Source organism: Nelumbo nucifera, chromosome 8, assembly GCF_055504915.1.
Source record: "Nelumbo nucifera cultivar China Antique chromosome 8, China Antique-T2T, whole genome shotgun sequence".
NCBI classification, from domain to species: Eukaryota; Viridiplantae; Streptophyta; class Magnoliopsida; order Proteales; family Nelumbonaceae; genus Nelumbo; species Nelumbo nucifera.
This window is the reverse complement of record NC_142656.1, coordinates 11,087,020-11,106,659: the sequence shown is the minus strand read 5'-3', so window position 1 is coordinate 11,106,659 and position 19,640 is coordinate 11,087,020. Positions and strand designations below refer to the sequence as shown.

The following is a 19,640-nucleotide window of genomic DNA, read 5'->3' as shown; positions in this document are numbered from 1 at the left end:
TATTGCCTACCAGTAATTTGCACACCTGCGAAATAAATAACAAACGCTAGTAACTATCATATGGTTTTGTTTTTTGGAAAGCCCAAATGTAAGCAATTCATTCAGATGGAAAAATTAATCGCAACTTTCTTGTCCTCCCATAATGCTTTTCCAAGAATCGTATAGTCAACCTATTTTCTTTATGTTGAGAGATGAAAATAGAATGAACGCCAAATAAGAGCTGGGGATAAAAAGGCGGACAAATTTGTGCTAGCAGCTCCGAGGACGCACACATGAAGCGCAGTTATAAGATGGAAAAAGAAATTTTCTTACATTACCTGGAAAAGAAAACAATAAGGCCTTCAAAAATGTATCGAGTTGTAGAGAGAGAAAGAGAGAAGAAAAAGTTCAATAGCTTCTCTTGAAACCCCTTTAAGAAAAAAACACTGGATTCTAGAGACCTCCCCAATAATATGAGTAGCCCACCAATCAAAGGTGGTGGTACACATTAGAAAAAAAAAAAGAAGCAAAGACCTATAAATCAACTATAACCTCACTCCTTCAACCGCAGCCATAAATCAGGCTCAAAATATAAATTGATATTACAATTTTAGACCAATACTGAGGTGGGAAGAAAACATAGCACAAATCCCACGATTTTCATAACCATCTTATGCTGGATTTGGTGCACCCTCGGGTTTATCAGTCTCCATCGGCTCAGAGGCAGCTGGTGTTGCCTCAGCACTACCTTCTGCAGGATTTTCATTGACGTTGTCATTACTTTGGGGCTGGCTCTCAGTCCCCTTAGCTGGAGATGGTGTTTCCGTAGGAGTCTGAGGCTTAGCGGGTGCTGGCTTAGGCTTCGTCATTATAGGCCTGCAAAACCTGTTAAAGCAAACTCATACTTTCAATACATGCAAGAGTAGAAACAGGAACAAAACCGGATTCAGTCAAGCCCCATTCGAACAGTCTTTGTAGCCTTGCATTAGGAATGAAATAAAACACAGAACTACGGAGATGTTCCCAATGGTAGGCTGTAAAGGCTGTTCAAACGGGAGTTTGCATTGACTGAAGCCGATCTCAACAGAAACACCACGGTTACAAGACAAATCAGAACAAGCACCAATATAAATGTCCACTGGCAATCATTGATTATGTACATCAAATTGAATCACGCACTGACGCAAGCCATACCTGTCGACTGTCTCTGCCTTCTTTTTCACATCAGCTGACAGCAGAACTGGAGGAGCATATTTGGGCAACCCATCCTGCTGCTGCTTCTTATCTCTCAACCATGCCTCAGCTTCCACACATTCATTTATGACCTGCAAAATTAACAAGAAAGAACAATTAGGCCTAGCAAATAGGAAATAAAACCCCTAATACATTAACTATAACTATAAGCAAAGCTGCAAAAGGGGTCAGAGATGACTCCCCGGAGCTAGAAAATATGGGAAGATGGAACATCAAAATACCTTCTGCTTTTCCGCCATGTCAATGTGATCGAATTTGGGATCATTTGACAGTGCTGCTTCTCTGTAACTATTGATACAATAGACAAGTTGGTCAATTGCTGGTCCCCGTTCAGAGCTCTCCTTATATCTTTCCTCGATAGGGTCACCTTGCTGCAATTCCATCAGACATTAAATCCAAATATATCATACAAACAAAAGTATAAAACTATCCAACCAACAGTTAGCAACAGCTCCTACCTTTTTGAGCTCCTCAAGCTTGGCAATATATACGCCTTTTGTTTCATCTTCCCCATCCTCGTATAACCAATCCTCCACCTCCTGAAGCTTAGCAGTGAAATCCTCCCTTTCTGATGCAGTTACAAACTCATGATATTTGTCATTGAGCTGGAGAAACAAAACAGCAGACGTAAATTTCATGAGTAAACCATAACCATGAAAACTTGCAATGAAGTATCTTTTTATGATAGAGGCAATTAAGGATTTTCACCAACCTTATTCCTCATATCATAAACGTACGCTTCCACAGCATTCTTTTTGTCCTTTGTTTCTTCCATGACCCGATCTTGCAAAGCCATTTCAAACTCCTTCTCCACAGCTTTCTGTACATCTGCTGGTACCATTCCACCATAAACAAGCTCTGCAACTGGGACATTTGTTTTCTTCACCTTCTTCTTTGGAGCTTCAACCTGCAGACAAAAACTAAGCTGTTAAAAGAATTGAAAGAGAAATTTGGCCTACAGAAAGGGCATAACTCCTAAATGGCACAAATGATGATATCTCTAAGAAGGAACACTTGATGCCAAACATACTTATCCCAATTTCTAAGTGATAGATGAAGCAGCAAAACTAGAAAATTATAATGAATGACAAGATCCCTGTAGTCACGGTGTGACTAAAACATGAAAGGAATGCATGAAACTAAACAAAAAAAAGGTGTTTACGCCTTAGATGTTTCTTCCATCACAAAGCTTCTACACTCAACGAGGTCATCTCTTTAACTACCTTAATGAGGTAGTGTTCAACACCTTGTAGACTTTCTCTATCAAAAAGCTTCTACCTTCAATTAGGTCATATTTTTTTATTTGCCAATCAAAGATTAAAGACTAATTTTTTGGCAGATTGTTTTCCTTGTAATATGAAATTCATAAGCCATGCTTCCATGTATGTTGCATCTTCAGTGAGTTTAAGCAAAGGCATGAAATAACAATAGCTCATAATAGAAAATAGCAAGTAAGCAATTCATAACAAAGCAAGTAAGCATCAATAGCAATACAAACAAGTGACATTGCATGTAAATTTATGTTTTTATAATTTTTTTTGTCTATTACCAATTCAACAATGTCATCGATTGACTTCTTTTGGACCCATTATCCATTTTTTGTCACCCCTACTATTGGAGCTATTAAACCTCCCCCCTCCCAGCACACCCACACGTTAACATTTTTCTTGAAATGGATAGGTATTGTAGTTTATTATCATATGACAAAAATAATTACAAAAAGGATCAGCACCCACTCCAAGGCAATGTACAATATAATGAAAATATACAAAATACTAAATATCAAACATTACAATTCATAAAAAGGCTATTAACGACAAAACATGATTCGTAAGGCCACCATCCTTTCTATAGCTTCAATTTCACATCTTCTGTTCTCAAAATATTAAAACCAAATGGCCCAAAAGGTCAAAGAAAGTATCATGCTCCAAACTCTTTTGATTATAATCACTTCAATTCTTATATATATATATATATGAACCTCACCCATAAAAGAGTGGATAGGCTCCAACTGCTATTAGTTGACTTTTTGACATTACAATGAACTTACCACCCTCCCTTTCGACTAGAACATATCAGACTAGATTAATAATAGCAATCAAACAAAATATCATTCCATGTACACAAAAATAGAGAGGATATCAAAGAAATAAAAAACTTTGCTACCTCAAAGAGCAAATGTTGAAAAATCACAAGATTCAAAAGTTGCCCGTGCACTCCAGGACAAAAAATACCAGCACATATGGAAAGAAAAGAAATAATAAAGAAAAAGAACATAAATGCATAAATGGAATTCATACGATCAAGTAATACACTAGGAAAAGCTCCATAGAAGAAAAATCAGAAAACACAACCTTGAAAACACACAACATTTATAATAACAAAGCAATCAAAAGATATGCATGATTTTTCAAACCTTTGCATCTGTTTCCATCTGCACAGGCTTGTCTCCAGACTCAGGAGCTCCGTTTTCCACCCCTGAAGCATTAGTGGCATCCTTGGCATCTTGCATGTTTACATCATTTTCTCCAGTACCAGTGGGGGCTGCATCACTTGGGACCTCATCAGTTTCCATCTTTGCAGCTTCTTTAAGTGGCTCCTTTACAACTGGAACTTCAACTTCTTCTTCTTCCAGTAGCTGAAATGGAGATTAAAAGGAGTTAATAAAACAAAAAAAGATCACAATTATGACAAGAATTAAATCACAATTATATGCATTACTTACGGTTGCAGACTCGACAGATACAATGCCATGAAGATTCAAGCGAATTTTCACCTTCAGCTTTGCACGTTCACCTTTTGCAGATTGGAATGGACCAATCTGTTAAGGATACATTTTGAAAATTAAAAAGGAAAAAAATTAGGAAGCTCAAAACAAAATATCATACAAATATGAAGCCAAGTTAAAACGGTTATTGATTCACAACAGAGAACTTCAGGTGGATATGCTTACCGTATAGGTACTGATCTTCGCAAGCGCTTTTAATTCACTCACATCAGGATAATGGACATCAACCGTGAATGTGCCTGACCTGTAGAATGTCAAAGCCTTGACACTAGGAAATGGATTTCCCTTTGGGAAGACAATGGTGCTCTGTTGTTGATCCACTGCACCATTCTGGGCATCTGGAGCTGAACCCTTCCAAGACAATGCAATTGGGAAAGGGAAGCTCTCATTTACCTGTTTAGAGGGGCAAAAAGAAGATTATCAATAAATCAAGGTAGGTCTATGAGTAAACAAGAAAAAACAAAACGACAAAATAATAATAAAGTGTCTGAACAAAATAACAAGTATGAATGTAAAATAGCAGTTTGCTTTGTCATAATAATAACAATGAACTTTTTGAAGTTCTGGCATAAGAAGAGGAATTTTTACCTGGAACTCACGCACTTTAAAAGTGGGACTAAGAATAGCACATTGAAGAGCACAGCCTCGGGCTACACACTCACTAGCATTCATGGTGCGTCTAGGTTCCTTTCCAAAGACCTCAGTCAATATCCTAATGATGGCTGGAACACGAGAGCCTGAACCAACAACCTCAACTGCATGGATGTTCTCAGCAGTGAGCCCAGCTTCTGACAGCGCCTTCTCTAAAGGCCCTTTAACACGCTCCAAGATTGGAACACTGATCTTCTCAAATTCCTCTCTTTTGATGAACCCCCTGACATCTTTCTCATCCATTAAGCATTCAATATTCAAAGGTGCTTCCGGATTTGCACTAAGCACCTTCTTTAACTTCTCACAAGCAGCACGGAGTCTAAGGGAAGCCCGTGAATTCTGGAACACATCAATCTTGTATTCTTCCTTGAACTTCGCTGCAAAGTGCTGGAACAGAACTTCGTCAAAATCTCTGCCACCAAGAGATCTATCAAAGGCATGAGACAAGATTTTCAGCTGGCCTTTTTTGAAGCCTGCAATGCATACTTGCATGCTTGCATGACCAATGTCAACAAAAGCAACATTTAATTGATCGTTCTCAGGTAAATCCGTCTTGTAAATCCCATAGGCTAAAGCTGTGGCAGTTGTTTCGTGAATCAACCGGAGAGGATGCAAACCAGCAATTGTAGCTGCATCCAAGACAGCTCTTCTTTGAAGATCCGTGAAATAAACTGGGATCCCGATACAACAATCCACAACTGCTGCATTCAGATTCTTCTCCGCTATGCTCTTCAAGTCTGAGAGCACCATTCCTAGAAGCTGTGTGGGTGTAAAAACCCTAGATTCCCCTAAATATCGCGCATGGATTAGTGGATACCCATCAGGCCCTTCAGTGACAGTAAAAGGAAGGGCCTTAAGGTCCTGTTGAAGTTCAGGATCAGAGAATTGACGGCCAATCAATCGCTTTATCTGGGATATTGAGTTTTTGGGGTTCATCATAGTTGAGGCAGCTCCAGCTGTTCCAATGAACCGCTGCTTCTCACCGAAACAGACGACAGCAGGGGTCTCCCGTTTCGATTCATCATTAAGAACCACATCTATCCCTCGTTGCCGCGCAACGGCAACAATGCAGCTTTCATTACCGAAATCGAAACCGACAACACTCATCTTCACCGGAACTAACGGGCGGGTGATAAAATTGGCCTACTTCCGGCGAATAAAAAAACGATCTGAACAACGGGCAAAATACATGAATTGACATCAACGAAAATACAGAAATGACAACATAATCATCGTAAAATTAGAGTTCCATTCAGACGTAACAAAAAAGTTTTCCACTTCCGCCCAAAAAAATGCATTCGGAAAACGATCTAAGCACGAATCTATAGATAAACAACATTAGCCACTTGCATCGGAGTTCCATGAACACCAATTTCCCACTAAAAAAGGTAAAAGCAAAAAACGGATAGATACAATATTCAGAAAAAACAAGATTCTATACCAAACGAAGACAACAGAAATGAACATGGAGCTAAGCCCTAGCTAAACACTATCAGTTACAATTGTAACACGGATCTGGAAAAGGCTTACACGTTGTAGAGCAGATGACTGGACGAGTGTAGATTGAGCAACTAGGGTTTTTCAGAACATACCTTGCGATTCGCAGAGTTCCTGGTATCTTTTTTTCTTGAGATTAAGGGACGTCTTCTGGATCGGCTGTTCTATCATGCGCACACGCACGCGCGAGGACCTAGATGTAATATTTAGTTTTTTTTCTAGAACCCTCCAGAGACTTGGAAAGCTTTTATGAAATTTAAAGTAGGGCTGTTCATAAGAAGGCCCAATCCGACCAACCCGGACAGATCCAACCCGAGTCGGCCGGGTTTTCATCAGCACGGGTCGGTTTTGGGTTGTGCAAATTCCTAAACCTATGATTTGGGTTGGTTTCAGTTTTCACACAAGAAAACAGAAACCGACCCGAACCAAACCGACTTAGTTCAAACATGAAGTTCCAAAGTCCATTAGTCCACCTAGTTTTTGAATGGTTGTAAGAAACTTTGGATTAGTGAATAGTGATTAATGAACAACTTTTGTGATTAACTTTTCATTTAAATTTTATCATAGGAGATGGCTGAAATGACGTTCAATTTATGACAGTTTTTAAAATTAGCAAGATTTTATCATAGGGAGGAACTTAGAACCGAAATCGACCCAAACCGACTCAAACTGACCAGATCGGTTTTGCTTAACACTGGGTCGGTTTCGGTTTCTATGTTAGATAACCCGACCAGGTCGGATCGGTTGGAAAAATCGCAGTAAACCGACCCAACCCGACCCGTGAACAACCTTAATTTAAAGTATGGCTGTTCACGAGTCGGGTTGGGTCGGTTTACTGAGATTTTTTCAACCGACCCGACCTGGTCGGGTTACCTGAAATTGAAACCGAAACCGACACTGTGTTAAGCAAAATCGACCTGGTCGGTTTGAGTCGGGTTGGGTCGGTTTCGACTCTAAGTTCAACCATGGCAATAAATTGGTAGATTGGAGAAAAAATACTGAAATTTGATGTAAAAAAGGACACCTAATTCTATTAGAGAAATAATACTAAAATTGGTAGGGGGCGGACCAAGTTAGAATAAAAGTTATCAAGAAAATAGAAAGTCAAACTGTATTAGAGAAAAAAGGTTGAAATTTGTATATTTCAATAAACCTACTAATCTAACTAAAAAATGACACCTAATTCTAATTGTAATTGGTTGCCTATTTGGTGTAAAATACCATAAAAACAATGATCCTTTGATTCTTTTCTTTAAATTTTTCCAAAAAAATTCATTGTCTAGTTGTCTTACAATACTTGCCATTAATATCATTCCTAACTAGAAGACTATAAATTAAGTTAGGTTGTAATTAGGATAGAGACAACTTAATTAAGTAGAAACTAAGTAGGTTGTAAATACTAACTAGGAACTAACTACCAACTACTAAGTTGGTTCAGTTCAGGTCGGTTTATGATTTTTTACAACCCGAAACCGCCCGGTGCTGAAGAAAACCCGGCCAATTCGGGTTGGGTCGGTCCGAGTTGGTCTGCTTGGTCTGGTTGGGTATTCTTATGAGCAGCCATAATTTAAAGGGTCAATTACAAAACCTCCCCTGAAGTCTTAAGAATCACTCTTGTAATTTTACTTTAACAAAACGTCTCCCTTATAATTTTACTTTAATAAAAACCTCCCCTAAAATTTTAAAGATCTCGATAAAAACATATGTCAATGATCCAACGAATAATTAATAAAATTATTAAATTACCCCTGATTAATTGTCAAAGAATCCTTAAAATATTTCAAAATGTAGGAATTCCCCTTCCTCTCACAATAGAAGGGAACGGCGTGACTTCTTCTTCACTGTTCCCACTCTCAACCAAAGGGACTATATACTGTTCATCTTCTTCACGATGGCAGTGATAGAAAAGAATCCTTCACTACAAAGAATCTAGAGAACCATATTTGCATCACATAATGATATTCTAATGAAGGTTGTTCTACTTCTTAGAAAAGTCCTTGTCTATCATGAATCAAGCATTTCTTTTTTCTTCTGGTTACACAATTGGAATTTTAATAATAAATATAGGAAAAATTTTGCCTCATGAATTGACTTCGGGTACCTTTCTTGCGTAAATTTCATTGCTTTTGATCCCCTAGGAATCGTTGGAATGCCATTAGGCCAACGGTACATGTGAGGAATTTCTATGAAGCTTAGTCAATTATACTAGGCAATCTATCAAACTCCAAATCAACCAGTCAAAAATTTACTAAGAGATGAACACCGGTTGATTCACACAAGTTGTGCAATGCAGGTTGCTGCCAAACAGGGTGGCATTCAACCTAATTCACAGCAAGTGGCACCTTTGAATATTTTATTAGGTCCTCCAGCTTTTTTGTAGAGAAGTTGTTCACCCCCATTGCCCTTGTTGAGTTCACATCTCTGCCCCATAAGGGGCCACCCCACAATGTTCCACAGCACATCACCATCATGTATTGGGAACATCCCCCAATGATAGTACCAGAACCGATGATATCATCATCGGGAGATGTTCTCAATACATGATGGGGATGTGTTGTGGGGTGGAGATGTGAACTCACCCTTGTTTGCCCTATTGCAAATAATCAATGCTCAAACCCATGAAATCTCAGCTTGGTTTTGGAATGGCCAATGTATCTATAACAAAAACATGGTAGCAATTCCATCAACAGTGAAACCCTCGCAAGATGAGAAGACCAAAACATTACAATTTTTAAACGAATACATAAAATATTAATAGTGCCTTTAGTTGCTCTAACTCAATCGACTTGATGGAAGAGTGGGGAAAGTGGGGATGGAGGGGAGAGAGAGAGAGAAAAGGGGGAAAAAAGAAGAAATCAAAGAGAAAAAGCCAGTGAATAGGAGATCGGGGGAAGGATTTCACACTGCTCCCTTTTATTGTGAGAGGAAGGGGAGGTAGGGGCAATTCTGACATTTTGAAAGGTTTTATGGTCTCTTGACAATTATTCAGGGGTAGTTTTGTAAATTTACTAGTTTCTATCTAAATCACTTAAAGGAGGTTTTAGTAGAGATATTTAAAAGTTTAGCAGAGGTTTTTGCTAAAATAAAACTATAAAGAATTTTTTTACTAAAAAAGCTAGCATATAAAAGGATGTACAACGCTTTTATTATTATTTTGGGATGTAATTTGGCTCGAGTGACAATTTGGTACCCTAACTATAAAATGCGACAATTCGGTATACAAACTTTCAAAATGTGACAATGCAGTACCTGGCGTTAATCAGCCGTTACGTGACATTTGAAAAGTAAAAAATATCCTTCAAATGCCATATAATTCTCTTTACCAACCATCTAAACATTGACAAAAAAATGAATAGTCTAAAATCATAGCCATTTTTATTCAAAAAAGTTGGTGACTATTTAGAAGAATAAAGAATTTGGGATTGTTCGTTTTATTGTCAATGTTTGAATGATTGATGAAGATAAATAGATGACATTCATAGGGCATTTTTGACTTTTCAAATGTTACTCAAACAGCTGATTAAGGGACTAGTTAATGATAGGTATTGAATTGTCACATTTTGAAAATTTAAATACTCAATTGTCACATTTTGAAAGCTTGGATATTGTATTGTCACATTTTAAAGTTGGATTGATTAGAAAATTTTCCTATTATTATTTTTTAAATGCTTTCCTTGGGGAGTACTACGGCCGTGATGGTCCTAGAGGACTCGAGATACCATGTTTCTAGAAAGATCTTTAATATGAAAATGTCGTTGTCGTCCTCACGCGTATGCCCTTCTATGCTTACTCATCGCTAGATGGCATATTGGGGCTCCCGATCTATGAATGTGGACGGGTAATACAACAACGTAGACGTATGGAAGAATACTGATACATGCTATCACGGTAATGGGCTGAATTTGGGCTGGGCCCGTGGGCCGATTCTACTTGAACCCCTACCTAGAAGGCTAGAAGATTCTATTCAATCAATGCTCTTGCTCTCACCGTCAGTCGTCCCTCGTGAAAATTGTTCAAACTTCAAACCAATTCAGAGTTTGGCTTAAGTAAGAGCAAGTTCATGCTCACACCGTTCCAGCAGCCTCTTGTAACCTTACATTGAGAATATCTACCCATGAAGTAAAGTACATAAGTAGGGAGATATTCACAATGCAAGGCTGTAAAGATTGTTCAAATAGGCTTTGCTCTGACTGAAGCCGGACTCACGTTAACACAAGGAAAACGAAAAAAAAAACAATAAATGAAAGTAAAGAAAAAATAACATAATAAAAGGAAAATATAATTGAAATAATATATATATATATATAGCCTAAGTATAGGGGGAAAGAAAAAAATATAAAAAAATAAATTGAAAGCTCCATTTGAGAAATTTGAGAAGGGTACAATTGCAAAATGCTCGACACAAATATAAATATTTTTAATAAATCGTACAAATACATTCATGCCTTATTCATAAAAGTGCAAAGTTGATTTTTGTTTTGTAATGCTTTTTTTTTTTTTTTGGTATTTGGGGATACTCTCCCCCAATGATTTTTACTTGTACTAGGTATAAATATAAAGTTAAGGAAGAAAGTATCATTTTCACATTGACCAATTTGAGTGAAAAAAAAACATATGTTTTATTTCTTATGTATACCATGCTCCCATTTTGAATAAAAATATATGGATTAATCCATAAATATACTAAAGTAGAATGAAGCTACGCCATGACCTGAGCTTTCCCCATTATCCATGTGGATATCCCTTCCTAAGACTATTCATAAAATCTCTCTCCATAAAAATCTAATTTAATCTACCCAAGTAGCACCACTATCCACCACTTTCTCCAAAATTATCTATAATTCCTATTTATCTCCTAAATTGTTTCTAATTTAGTATAATTATCTCTAAATCATATTTATCCTATCTCCCACTTTTTATCAATATCTATCAAAAGAAAGTTTTAATTAAAAGGATTAAGAATTATTTAAATATTATAATAAAATTATGTAATAACTTTAAAATATCTACTAAAAATTAAAAAAAAAAACATTGATTTAATAATATTCATATTATTAATAATTGTATACTTTTATGAAACTTACAACGAAATTGTGTACTAACAATATAAATTATAATTTTACGAGTTATTAAATTTAAATATTCTTCAAATAATAAAAATTCAAAATAAAAAAATATTATATACCGAAATATTTAATATTATGTGATAAGTTTAAAATAAATAAAATTTAAATAATTAAATATTTTAAATAACGAAATTATGTAGTAAAATTTAAATAATTAAATTTTAAATAGTTAAAATAACTAAATAACGAAATAACAAAATTTTAAATAGTTTAAATAATGACATTATGTAATAAACTTCAAAATTTTATTAAAAGTAAAAAATTGTTGTAATAGATTTATAATATTTGAATTAATAATAATTTTATGTTTTACAAAATTATGTAATAATAGTACAACTTATAATTTTATGGATTATGAAATTTAATAAAAAAGTAATATTGAAATAACTAAATAGCGATATTATTTAAATAGATAAATAATATTGTAAATACCTAATTTTAAATATTCTAGGTATTAAAAAATTAATAACTAAATCATACTTTAAGTATTATTTAAAAACAAATAAAATAGATAAAATAAAGAAATTATGTAATAACCTTAAAAAATTTATCAAAAACACAAAAATAATTATAATAGGTTTAATAATGTTTGATAATAAGAATATAAAATATAAATAACTTAATTTTTTAAAATATTATTGAAATAATGAAAAGTATATTAAATAATTTAAAGGTATTGAAGCTTTCAAATAACAAAAATAGGTAATAGCTTTAAGAAATTTGTTTTTGATAGATATTAAACAATAGAAAAATAAATGCAATTGTTAATGTACTGATAATAAAAAAATTATTTTACATATATCAATTAATAATTATAGAAAATAACTTTTAAATTTCATATTTTTTAAATCTTATTTTATATATATTATATATTTATATATAATAAAATTTATATTTATTGTATTTTTGTGATAAATATATTTTCAATATTTATGTGTAAATCTATTTTTGTTTTGTTATTTAATAGAAAAGTTCCATTATATATCTATATATATAATAAAGTATAAATTTGCCACGTCATAGCTTGAGCTTTCTCCCTTACCCCAACCGAGAACTCTCAAACACTCTTCATTTTATCATTTCTTGCTCCCTCATGAAGCACTTCATCACTCCCTTCTCCCTCTCATGTAATAAATTATTAAATTTATTTAATTAATTAACATTATTTAATGATATTTGTTTGATTCTTAATTTACTTAATTAATTAATAGTATTGGCAATACATTATTTATTAATTAATTAAATTTTTTATTTAATTAAATACCACCATTAATATAAAATACTGTTACGAAAAACACTTTCAATATTTTGAAATACTTAAATAAATACTATAAATACTAAAAATATTGTTAATTAATGAATCGCTAATTAATTATAACAAAATACCATCACTTCATTAATAGTATTTTCATAAATATTGTTTATTAATTGAATACATAAATAAATACCATAATTAATAACAAAAAAATCGTTAAAAAAACTATAATTATTTGTGTTGTTTATTTATTTAATTTATATATTTTGGTAAGCTCGAGGGGTATTTTAGTCGATTTGGGTATAAGGAGGCCAACACAAAATTCTAATCTAATGGTGGGTATTTTGGGTTAAAAAATGAAGGGTGGAGATGGATTTTAGTATATACATCGGTTTGCACGTACGGACCAATGAATTAACCAAAATATAATCTTTTTATATAGAGGGCAAAAATGTGCATTTTTTTACTGGAATTTTACATGGTGGGTTTTTAGGCATTTTGAATTGATTGGCAGGGTCAAATTGGCCTAAATATGCTTGGATTAGGTAGATTTATAGGGGTTGTGATTCTGTTAATTTATTAACTTTGAAACATAATCAAGGTGTGATGAATGGGAAAATGATTGAATTTTTTTGTTGATATTTGGTAGGGTGGTGTTTTTAAGCATTATGGATTGATTGGTATATATGGTCAGATTGGCTCAATTATGATGGGATCGGGCAATATTTGAAAAGAACTTGATATAGTCAATATAAAGCTTTAAAATGGAATCTTGGTGTAATGGAGTATCAAATAAAAGGCATTTTGGTTTGAATTTTCATGGGTAGAGCTTTAAGGGTGTGTAGGATCTTATGGAAACATCTGATTGATTTTTGAGGGTCAAAATCACAAAAAGATTAAGTTATCAAAAGTATCCATAATGGAATACTTGTTTGATGACGGGGCAAATAAGGGAATTTTATGATGAAAAATTATGGGTAGATGTTTTTTTTTGTGTGTATAGGATTCAATTGTATGGTCTAATTGATTCAGAGGTATTAAGATCAAGGAGATTTAGGTTGTGGATGCTTCAAGCTAACGAAAGGGTTCGAAATGGAGTATTGGTTTGATAAAAGAATAAATGCGAGAGAACCTTGGGTTGAAATTTCAATTGTAGATATTTTAGGAGGTTCTAGGTTTGATGATGGTGTTTAGGGGTTTTTAGGTACTTAAGAAGGATTGTAATAGTTTGATCAGTTGTTCAGGGAAAATTGGGGTTTTGACGATAAATGGAACAAAAATCAGGTGCTGACAATGGGGTTTCCAATGATATTGGTTTCTTTGATCATTTGATGGGGTTTCATTGGTCCAAAGATGGTAAAGGCATTTGAGAAATTAATGTCTTGACCAATGAGACATGCCAAATTAAAATTTTAGTCTGATGAAGGGTCAAATGGGAGATATCTATGATGAGATTTTGTGGTAAGGTGTTTATAAGTATTTAGGGCTCTTTAAAAGCCCATTGGCTCTAATTTGCAATTAGATTAAAAAATCCCATGTACCACACGAGTTCCAACTAGCTAGAATCCTATTTGCTGTCATTTTCAACATACAAATGCATTTTTATCAAATACGAGCAAAACTAAATTGGCATTTTGCACTCTTCCCAAGCAAGTTCTAATGGTAGGATTTACAATTTTTTATTTGAATAATGAATATATTGGACATTACTTCAAAGAATAACTGTTAATGTTGATTTCCCATTGGAGTCGCGTAGATATTGTTGCCTTGTTTGTTTGATTTTACTCTAACATGTTTTATAATGACAATTCTAAAACATTTTTCATCCACAAAATTTAAGAGAAAACTCTTATTTTTTTAATGCACCAGTGTAAACTATAAAGGTACATGCTATGCACATGTACAAGTAATGGTAAATTAGGGAGAATGATGGTGTAGCCCAGGGTCAGTGTTTTTAGGCCCAAAGTACAGTTGGAGTGGGTGCCAGTTTGGAAATTATGCAAATTCACGGGCGAGCATTAGGGGTGTTCACAAGAAGAACCAGACCGATCCAATCTAATCCGATCTGGTTGGTTTCTCAAAACTTTTCGTCGGTTTCGATTTATAAATATAAACAACCCGACTGGTCGGGTTGGTTTTGGTTTTTCAGTCTAAAAACCGAAATCAACCCAAACTGACCCGACTATGGATAGTAGAAGTTTGATACTTCTGTTTTTGGTATAGAAACAATGGGACTCTTTCCACTTCTAAGACTTTACACAATACTTTTTACAAATATAGACAGTTGAACTCCACTTTAATTATTACTTTTTTTATGTTACTCTTGAAATTGGAGATAATTGGGCTTCCCCTTCATTCATTACTTTTTTGTAAAAGTCTTGAAGTTGAAGAAACTTACACAAAAATGTCAATTGTCTTTGGGTTTGGTGTAGTATAGGCATAGCACTCAGTAGCTTATACATAGAAAAATATGGTGCTTGGCTCAAATAGGCAATGAAACAAATGAGCCAATAAGAATCATATACAAAATAGGAAAAAAGATATTGCAAATCAATAAATCACACAGGGATGACCAATTGACCATCCCAAAATGGCTTGACCAAACCGAAAAACCGACCTTCATGTTTGGATCGGTTTTCCCTTATAACCAATTGGTTTCAGGTTAGTTAATTATCAAACCAACTAGGTCGGTTCGGTAGAGCAAAAGGCCTACAATTGACCTAACCCGACCCGTGAACACCCTTAGCGGGCATTGATGTATAGAATGGGGGTTTTTGGCATTTTGAATGTTTATTGCTCTAAAGTGAAAATTCAAAAGCTTGCATCGGACTTGTTAGTACTTCTTCGAATAAATTATCCGTTATAATGTAACACTAAAAAAAAACTTTTATGAGATGCACTAAAACCTATCCACTTGCTTTACGTAGCACTACTGATACTAATAAACTATGTTGCCATGACTTCTAATACTACATTTATCGTAGTAAAAAAAAATCTATTGAGATAGCTTTATTGAGTTATTAAATCTGATGCTTAAATGGCAAAATAAGTTTAGTAATTAAGATGATCAGATTGCAACAAATTGTTTGGTGCTGCCTTTTTCATATAGGGGATTTATATTTTTATGTGGATATTAAAAAAAGAAAAAAAAAAGCTATGCGTTTTTTGAATTAAAAAAACTTGGAATTCGGGTTCCATTCACTTTTTGGTAAGTTATTTATACGAGTAAGTGCATTTACCCAAGTTATTTAATTTCATTTCCATGTAAATAAACCAATTACCATTTAAGTCATAAAAATCCAATATTAAAAGTGGTGTTTTTGTTCTATCAAAGTGTTGGCAACTTTTCCCTTGGTGGGAAAGTTATTTGTCCACATAGAAGATGGGTATCATTTTCCCAGGTAAGTGATACCTAAGAAAATAAACTTTTACTAGTCCCTATAAAAATATAAAAAAAAAGAACATGAATTAATGCCTCTTCAATGTAAAATACAGAATTACAAGCATTTTCAACTGACAAATAAATTTTTTATTTGAGCTTTATTACATGGAGATCACATTGAAAAATATATAAATCCCAAATAATTGGTGTGATATGGAAATGGTATTGAGCAATCAACGTCAATCCCATCCAAACATGAAAATTTTGTATGCTTGAACGATTCAGCGTTTTCCTTCCCTCCAAGTAAAGCAACAAATCTTAGATAAAACTACGAGGGTACCATGCAATGCACGAACTAGTGTTAAAAGATGATCATGCTTTTGTTTTATAAGGGGGTGGTCACAGGTTTCGTAATAAAAAGGAAACCAAATAGGTTGTGAATAGCCCATTTTTTAATACTCTTGGGTTCAGATGAAGAGAACACTATGTGTTCGTGTCTCACAATCCATAAGGTCGATGTAAACTAAACCAAGTATTTGCTTCTCACCTGGGATGGGATGGTTAAGCATTACTTCACATCTTCAGAAGTGGAATCTTCCAACTCTCACTCATTGAATTTGAAGCATTGGTAATTGAGAGAATAAATCAATTTATTGGAAACCAAAATTGAATGGTTGGGATGGTTAAGACCATGGTTTTTAAAAATGACCTGGAGACCAAACCGGTCAGGGGTCTGGTTATTGGATTGAATGGTCTGATTGTTTGAATTGAATAGTCAATCTGTTTTGACAAAAAAAAAGGGTCAAAACTATTCAAACGGTTCGAACAATTAACTGCCTGGGTCAGTGGTTTGATGACCAAAATCAATAATTGTGGACAAATTTTTGGTTTTAAGGAAAATAAAAATCGATCACTTGACTGATTTCCAATTTTTCCGGTCCGATCATCCGACCGGTCCGGTTTTGGAAACCATGGTTAAAACCTTGTTTTATCACTCACGTTGTTAATTTCAATTAATCTATATCCAAAGAGGTCATATTGATTTTTACCACACTGTGGGATGATCTATTATATTATCCACGTGTCATTGATATGGATCTGATACAACAAAAAGACATACACCATGTGTTTTTTTAATCTAATGCTAACTTTCATTAAATAATGCTTAGATTATAAGAAACCGACACATAGACTGAACAACTACCAGGACACTAAAAGTAACATAAAGGCATAAGAAAAAACTATAAAACTAAGATAAAATAAAAGACAACTTAAATTAAGGCTCCGCTCGAGGGAGTGTCCTCTTGCAAGGCATCTAAAAATGGTGCATGATGTCAAGAAGTGCCATCAAATGAATGTAAAAGCCTAAGGCTGCGTTTGGAAACGATGAAAATAAGTATGAATGCAAATATATAGAGTGTAGAACGGTTCATATAAATTATAAAATTGGGTTAGTTTTGTATTGATAAATTTAACTTCTTACCAAACAGATTTTTATTTATAATTGATGCAAACATGAATTCCAATAAAGCGTATGTTTTTTTTAAAGCCCACTTGAATGCAAATTTACTTATTCTTTTAATAATGTACTTTTACATCTTAAGGCTGAGTTTGGAAGGAGTACAAATGCAAATATGTAAAGTGCAAAACCTTATAATTTATATTGTTTTGTATGTATTTACGCTCTACATATTTGCATTTGTACTCCTTTCAAACTGAACCTTAGGCTCTGTTTGTTGGCGATACAAACGCCAAACCGGTGTATTTATGTACCCCTGTTCGCGTTTGCGAGCATTTGTTTGAAACGTAAAAAAAAACAATGATTATAAAAGAAAAAATGTATTTTTTGACACTTTTGTACTATGGTAAGATCACATTAATGTATCTATTTTTTGGATATAATTTTGTGTTATTTTGATAATTAACTTTTTGACCAAAGTTAATGCATTTGAGCATTTAATGATAATTCCACACTTTTGCACCGGTTTCAAACAAATAAGATGAATGCAAAAAACAATTTAAAATGCAAATTGTATTTGCATTCATGAACTGAAAAATGGGTAAATATATAGTGTACATATTTGCATATGCATTACAACCAAACACAACCTTATAAATATGCATTGGTCTATCATTTGTCAATAATCAGTACATAAATATAATATTACCAAATACAGTCGAAAATAAACCAAAATATAAATTTACCGAGAATCGAAATTTACACTCCTTTTGCATCGTTGATTCGTTTCGAAACTCAGCCTTAAGAGAAATATCATTTCAAGCGAAGAACTCCCTAACCAATGAAAAACTGAACACAACATTAACATTTAACTACCCTCACAAAATCGCATGAACGATAGACAAACGACATACCAATGACACTTTTGGCTCATAAAAGCAATAATAGATGTGAGAAAATTAAAATTGAAAGAGGTGAGAAAAGCTTAAAAATGCCAAACTGTCTGGGTACTTGTCCACTCATTGACAGTTCAGAGAGAATATTCTTATTGGGATAGGTGCCACTTGGAATATTCATGACGTTTTCCAAGCAAGCAAACTTCTCCCTTAATTTCTTCGTTGCAAGTTTTGTGTACCATATTGCTAGTTTTTCCTATACAATTCCACTTGAGGGATTATACTAATTGAAGCATTTTCAGAATATTTTTATCTTTCTCAATTAGTTGATTATTTTAGAGGTTCAACTTTAGTGGTCCAAGTTTATGATCATTGTTGAAACCTCTCGAAGTGTGTGGTAATTATAATCATTTCCAGGAACCATGTCTAACAAGCATGGTTTTTAAAAATGATTCGGAGACCGAACCGGCCAGGGGTTCGGTTATTGGGTTGAACAGTTTGACCGTTTAAATTAAACGGTTGGCCATTTTGATAAAAAAATAAATAAACAAATAAAATAAAAAGGTTAAAACTATTCAAATGGTTCGAACGATTAATCACCTGTATCAGTGGTTTGTTGACCAAAATTAATGGTTTTGGACAAAATTTCGATTTTGGGGAAAATCGAAACTGATCACCTGACCGATTCCCAGTTTTCCTCCAGTTTTGAAAACCATGCTAACAAAAGGGATGAAAAATGTCTAAAATACCTATGCAATTATTTTTTTTCTGTTTATCTTCTATCATTTTCTCTTTATATCAATCGTCGCTCCAAACCCTTTCAATTCCTTCTTTAAATTTGATTTTCCAAAATCACCTTTGCTTAATGATAAAGTTACAACTTTAAACTCTCATTTTTTTCTATGTATAAAGTAGCCTCTGTAGTAATTTTGGACATTTTCATACTCTTATTAGGAAATTCTAACAAAAGGGGTCTACTTGCAACTGCATCAAAGAGTTGAGAAGAGGTGAAATGGTTTAAGTAATATACTATAAAAAATGATGACATCAACATAAATAAAATTCAATAAATGTGGAGTTTGGAATAAAAGAAGCACGTTAAAGCAGTTTCTTTGCTAAAAATAGAAAAGATATATGAAATCAGAGAGAGTACATGGGTCACTAATGAGATTAGAGTCATTAGACTTTTTAATGGATCGGATTTGAAATTAACCCAATTTAATTCGATAACATAGTGGTCCCATTAGTAATGGCAAAAAATGCCGAAAACCAATTCATTTTTTGATTCCCAAATCCAAATTTGTCGAATTGGAACCAGCCTAGATCTTACAACTGGGAAATCATGGTCCTCCC

General features: G+C 34.0%; 1 protein-coding gene across 3 annotated transcripts; it reads right to left on the bottom strand.

The window, feature by feature from the left end:
- Nucleotides 1-286: 286 nt before the first annotated feature.
- Nucleotides 287-6,405, bottom strand: LOC104592243 (heat shock 70 kDa protein 15-like). Of its 3 annotated transcripts, none has more exons than XM_010251481.3 (10): nt 6,265-6,405; nt 4,610-5,841; nt 4,187-4,414; nt 3,959-4,054; nt 3,650-3,871; nt 1,946-2,140; nt 1,692-1,838; nt 1,455-1,604; nt 1,174-1,304; nt 287-864 (listed from the first exon to the last, which is right to left on the bottom strand). In XM_010251481.3, exons 2-10 carry the CDS (start codon nt 5,777-5,779, stop codon nt 651-653), a joined length of 2,553 nt encoding a protein of 850 aa, XP_010249783.1. In that variant the 5' UTR covers nt 5,780-5,841; nt 6,265-6,405; the 3' UTR covers nt 287-650. The 3 variants fall into 3 exon arrangements, with proteins under 3 accessions (XP_010249783.1, XP_010249784.1, XP_088749592.1); XM_010251482.3 differs by having other exon boundaries at nt 6,203-6,338; XM_088893466.1 differs by lacking the exon at nt 6,265-6,405 and having other exon boundaries at nt 4,610-6,079.
- Nucleotides 6,406-19,640: the final 13,235 nt, after the last annotated feature.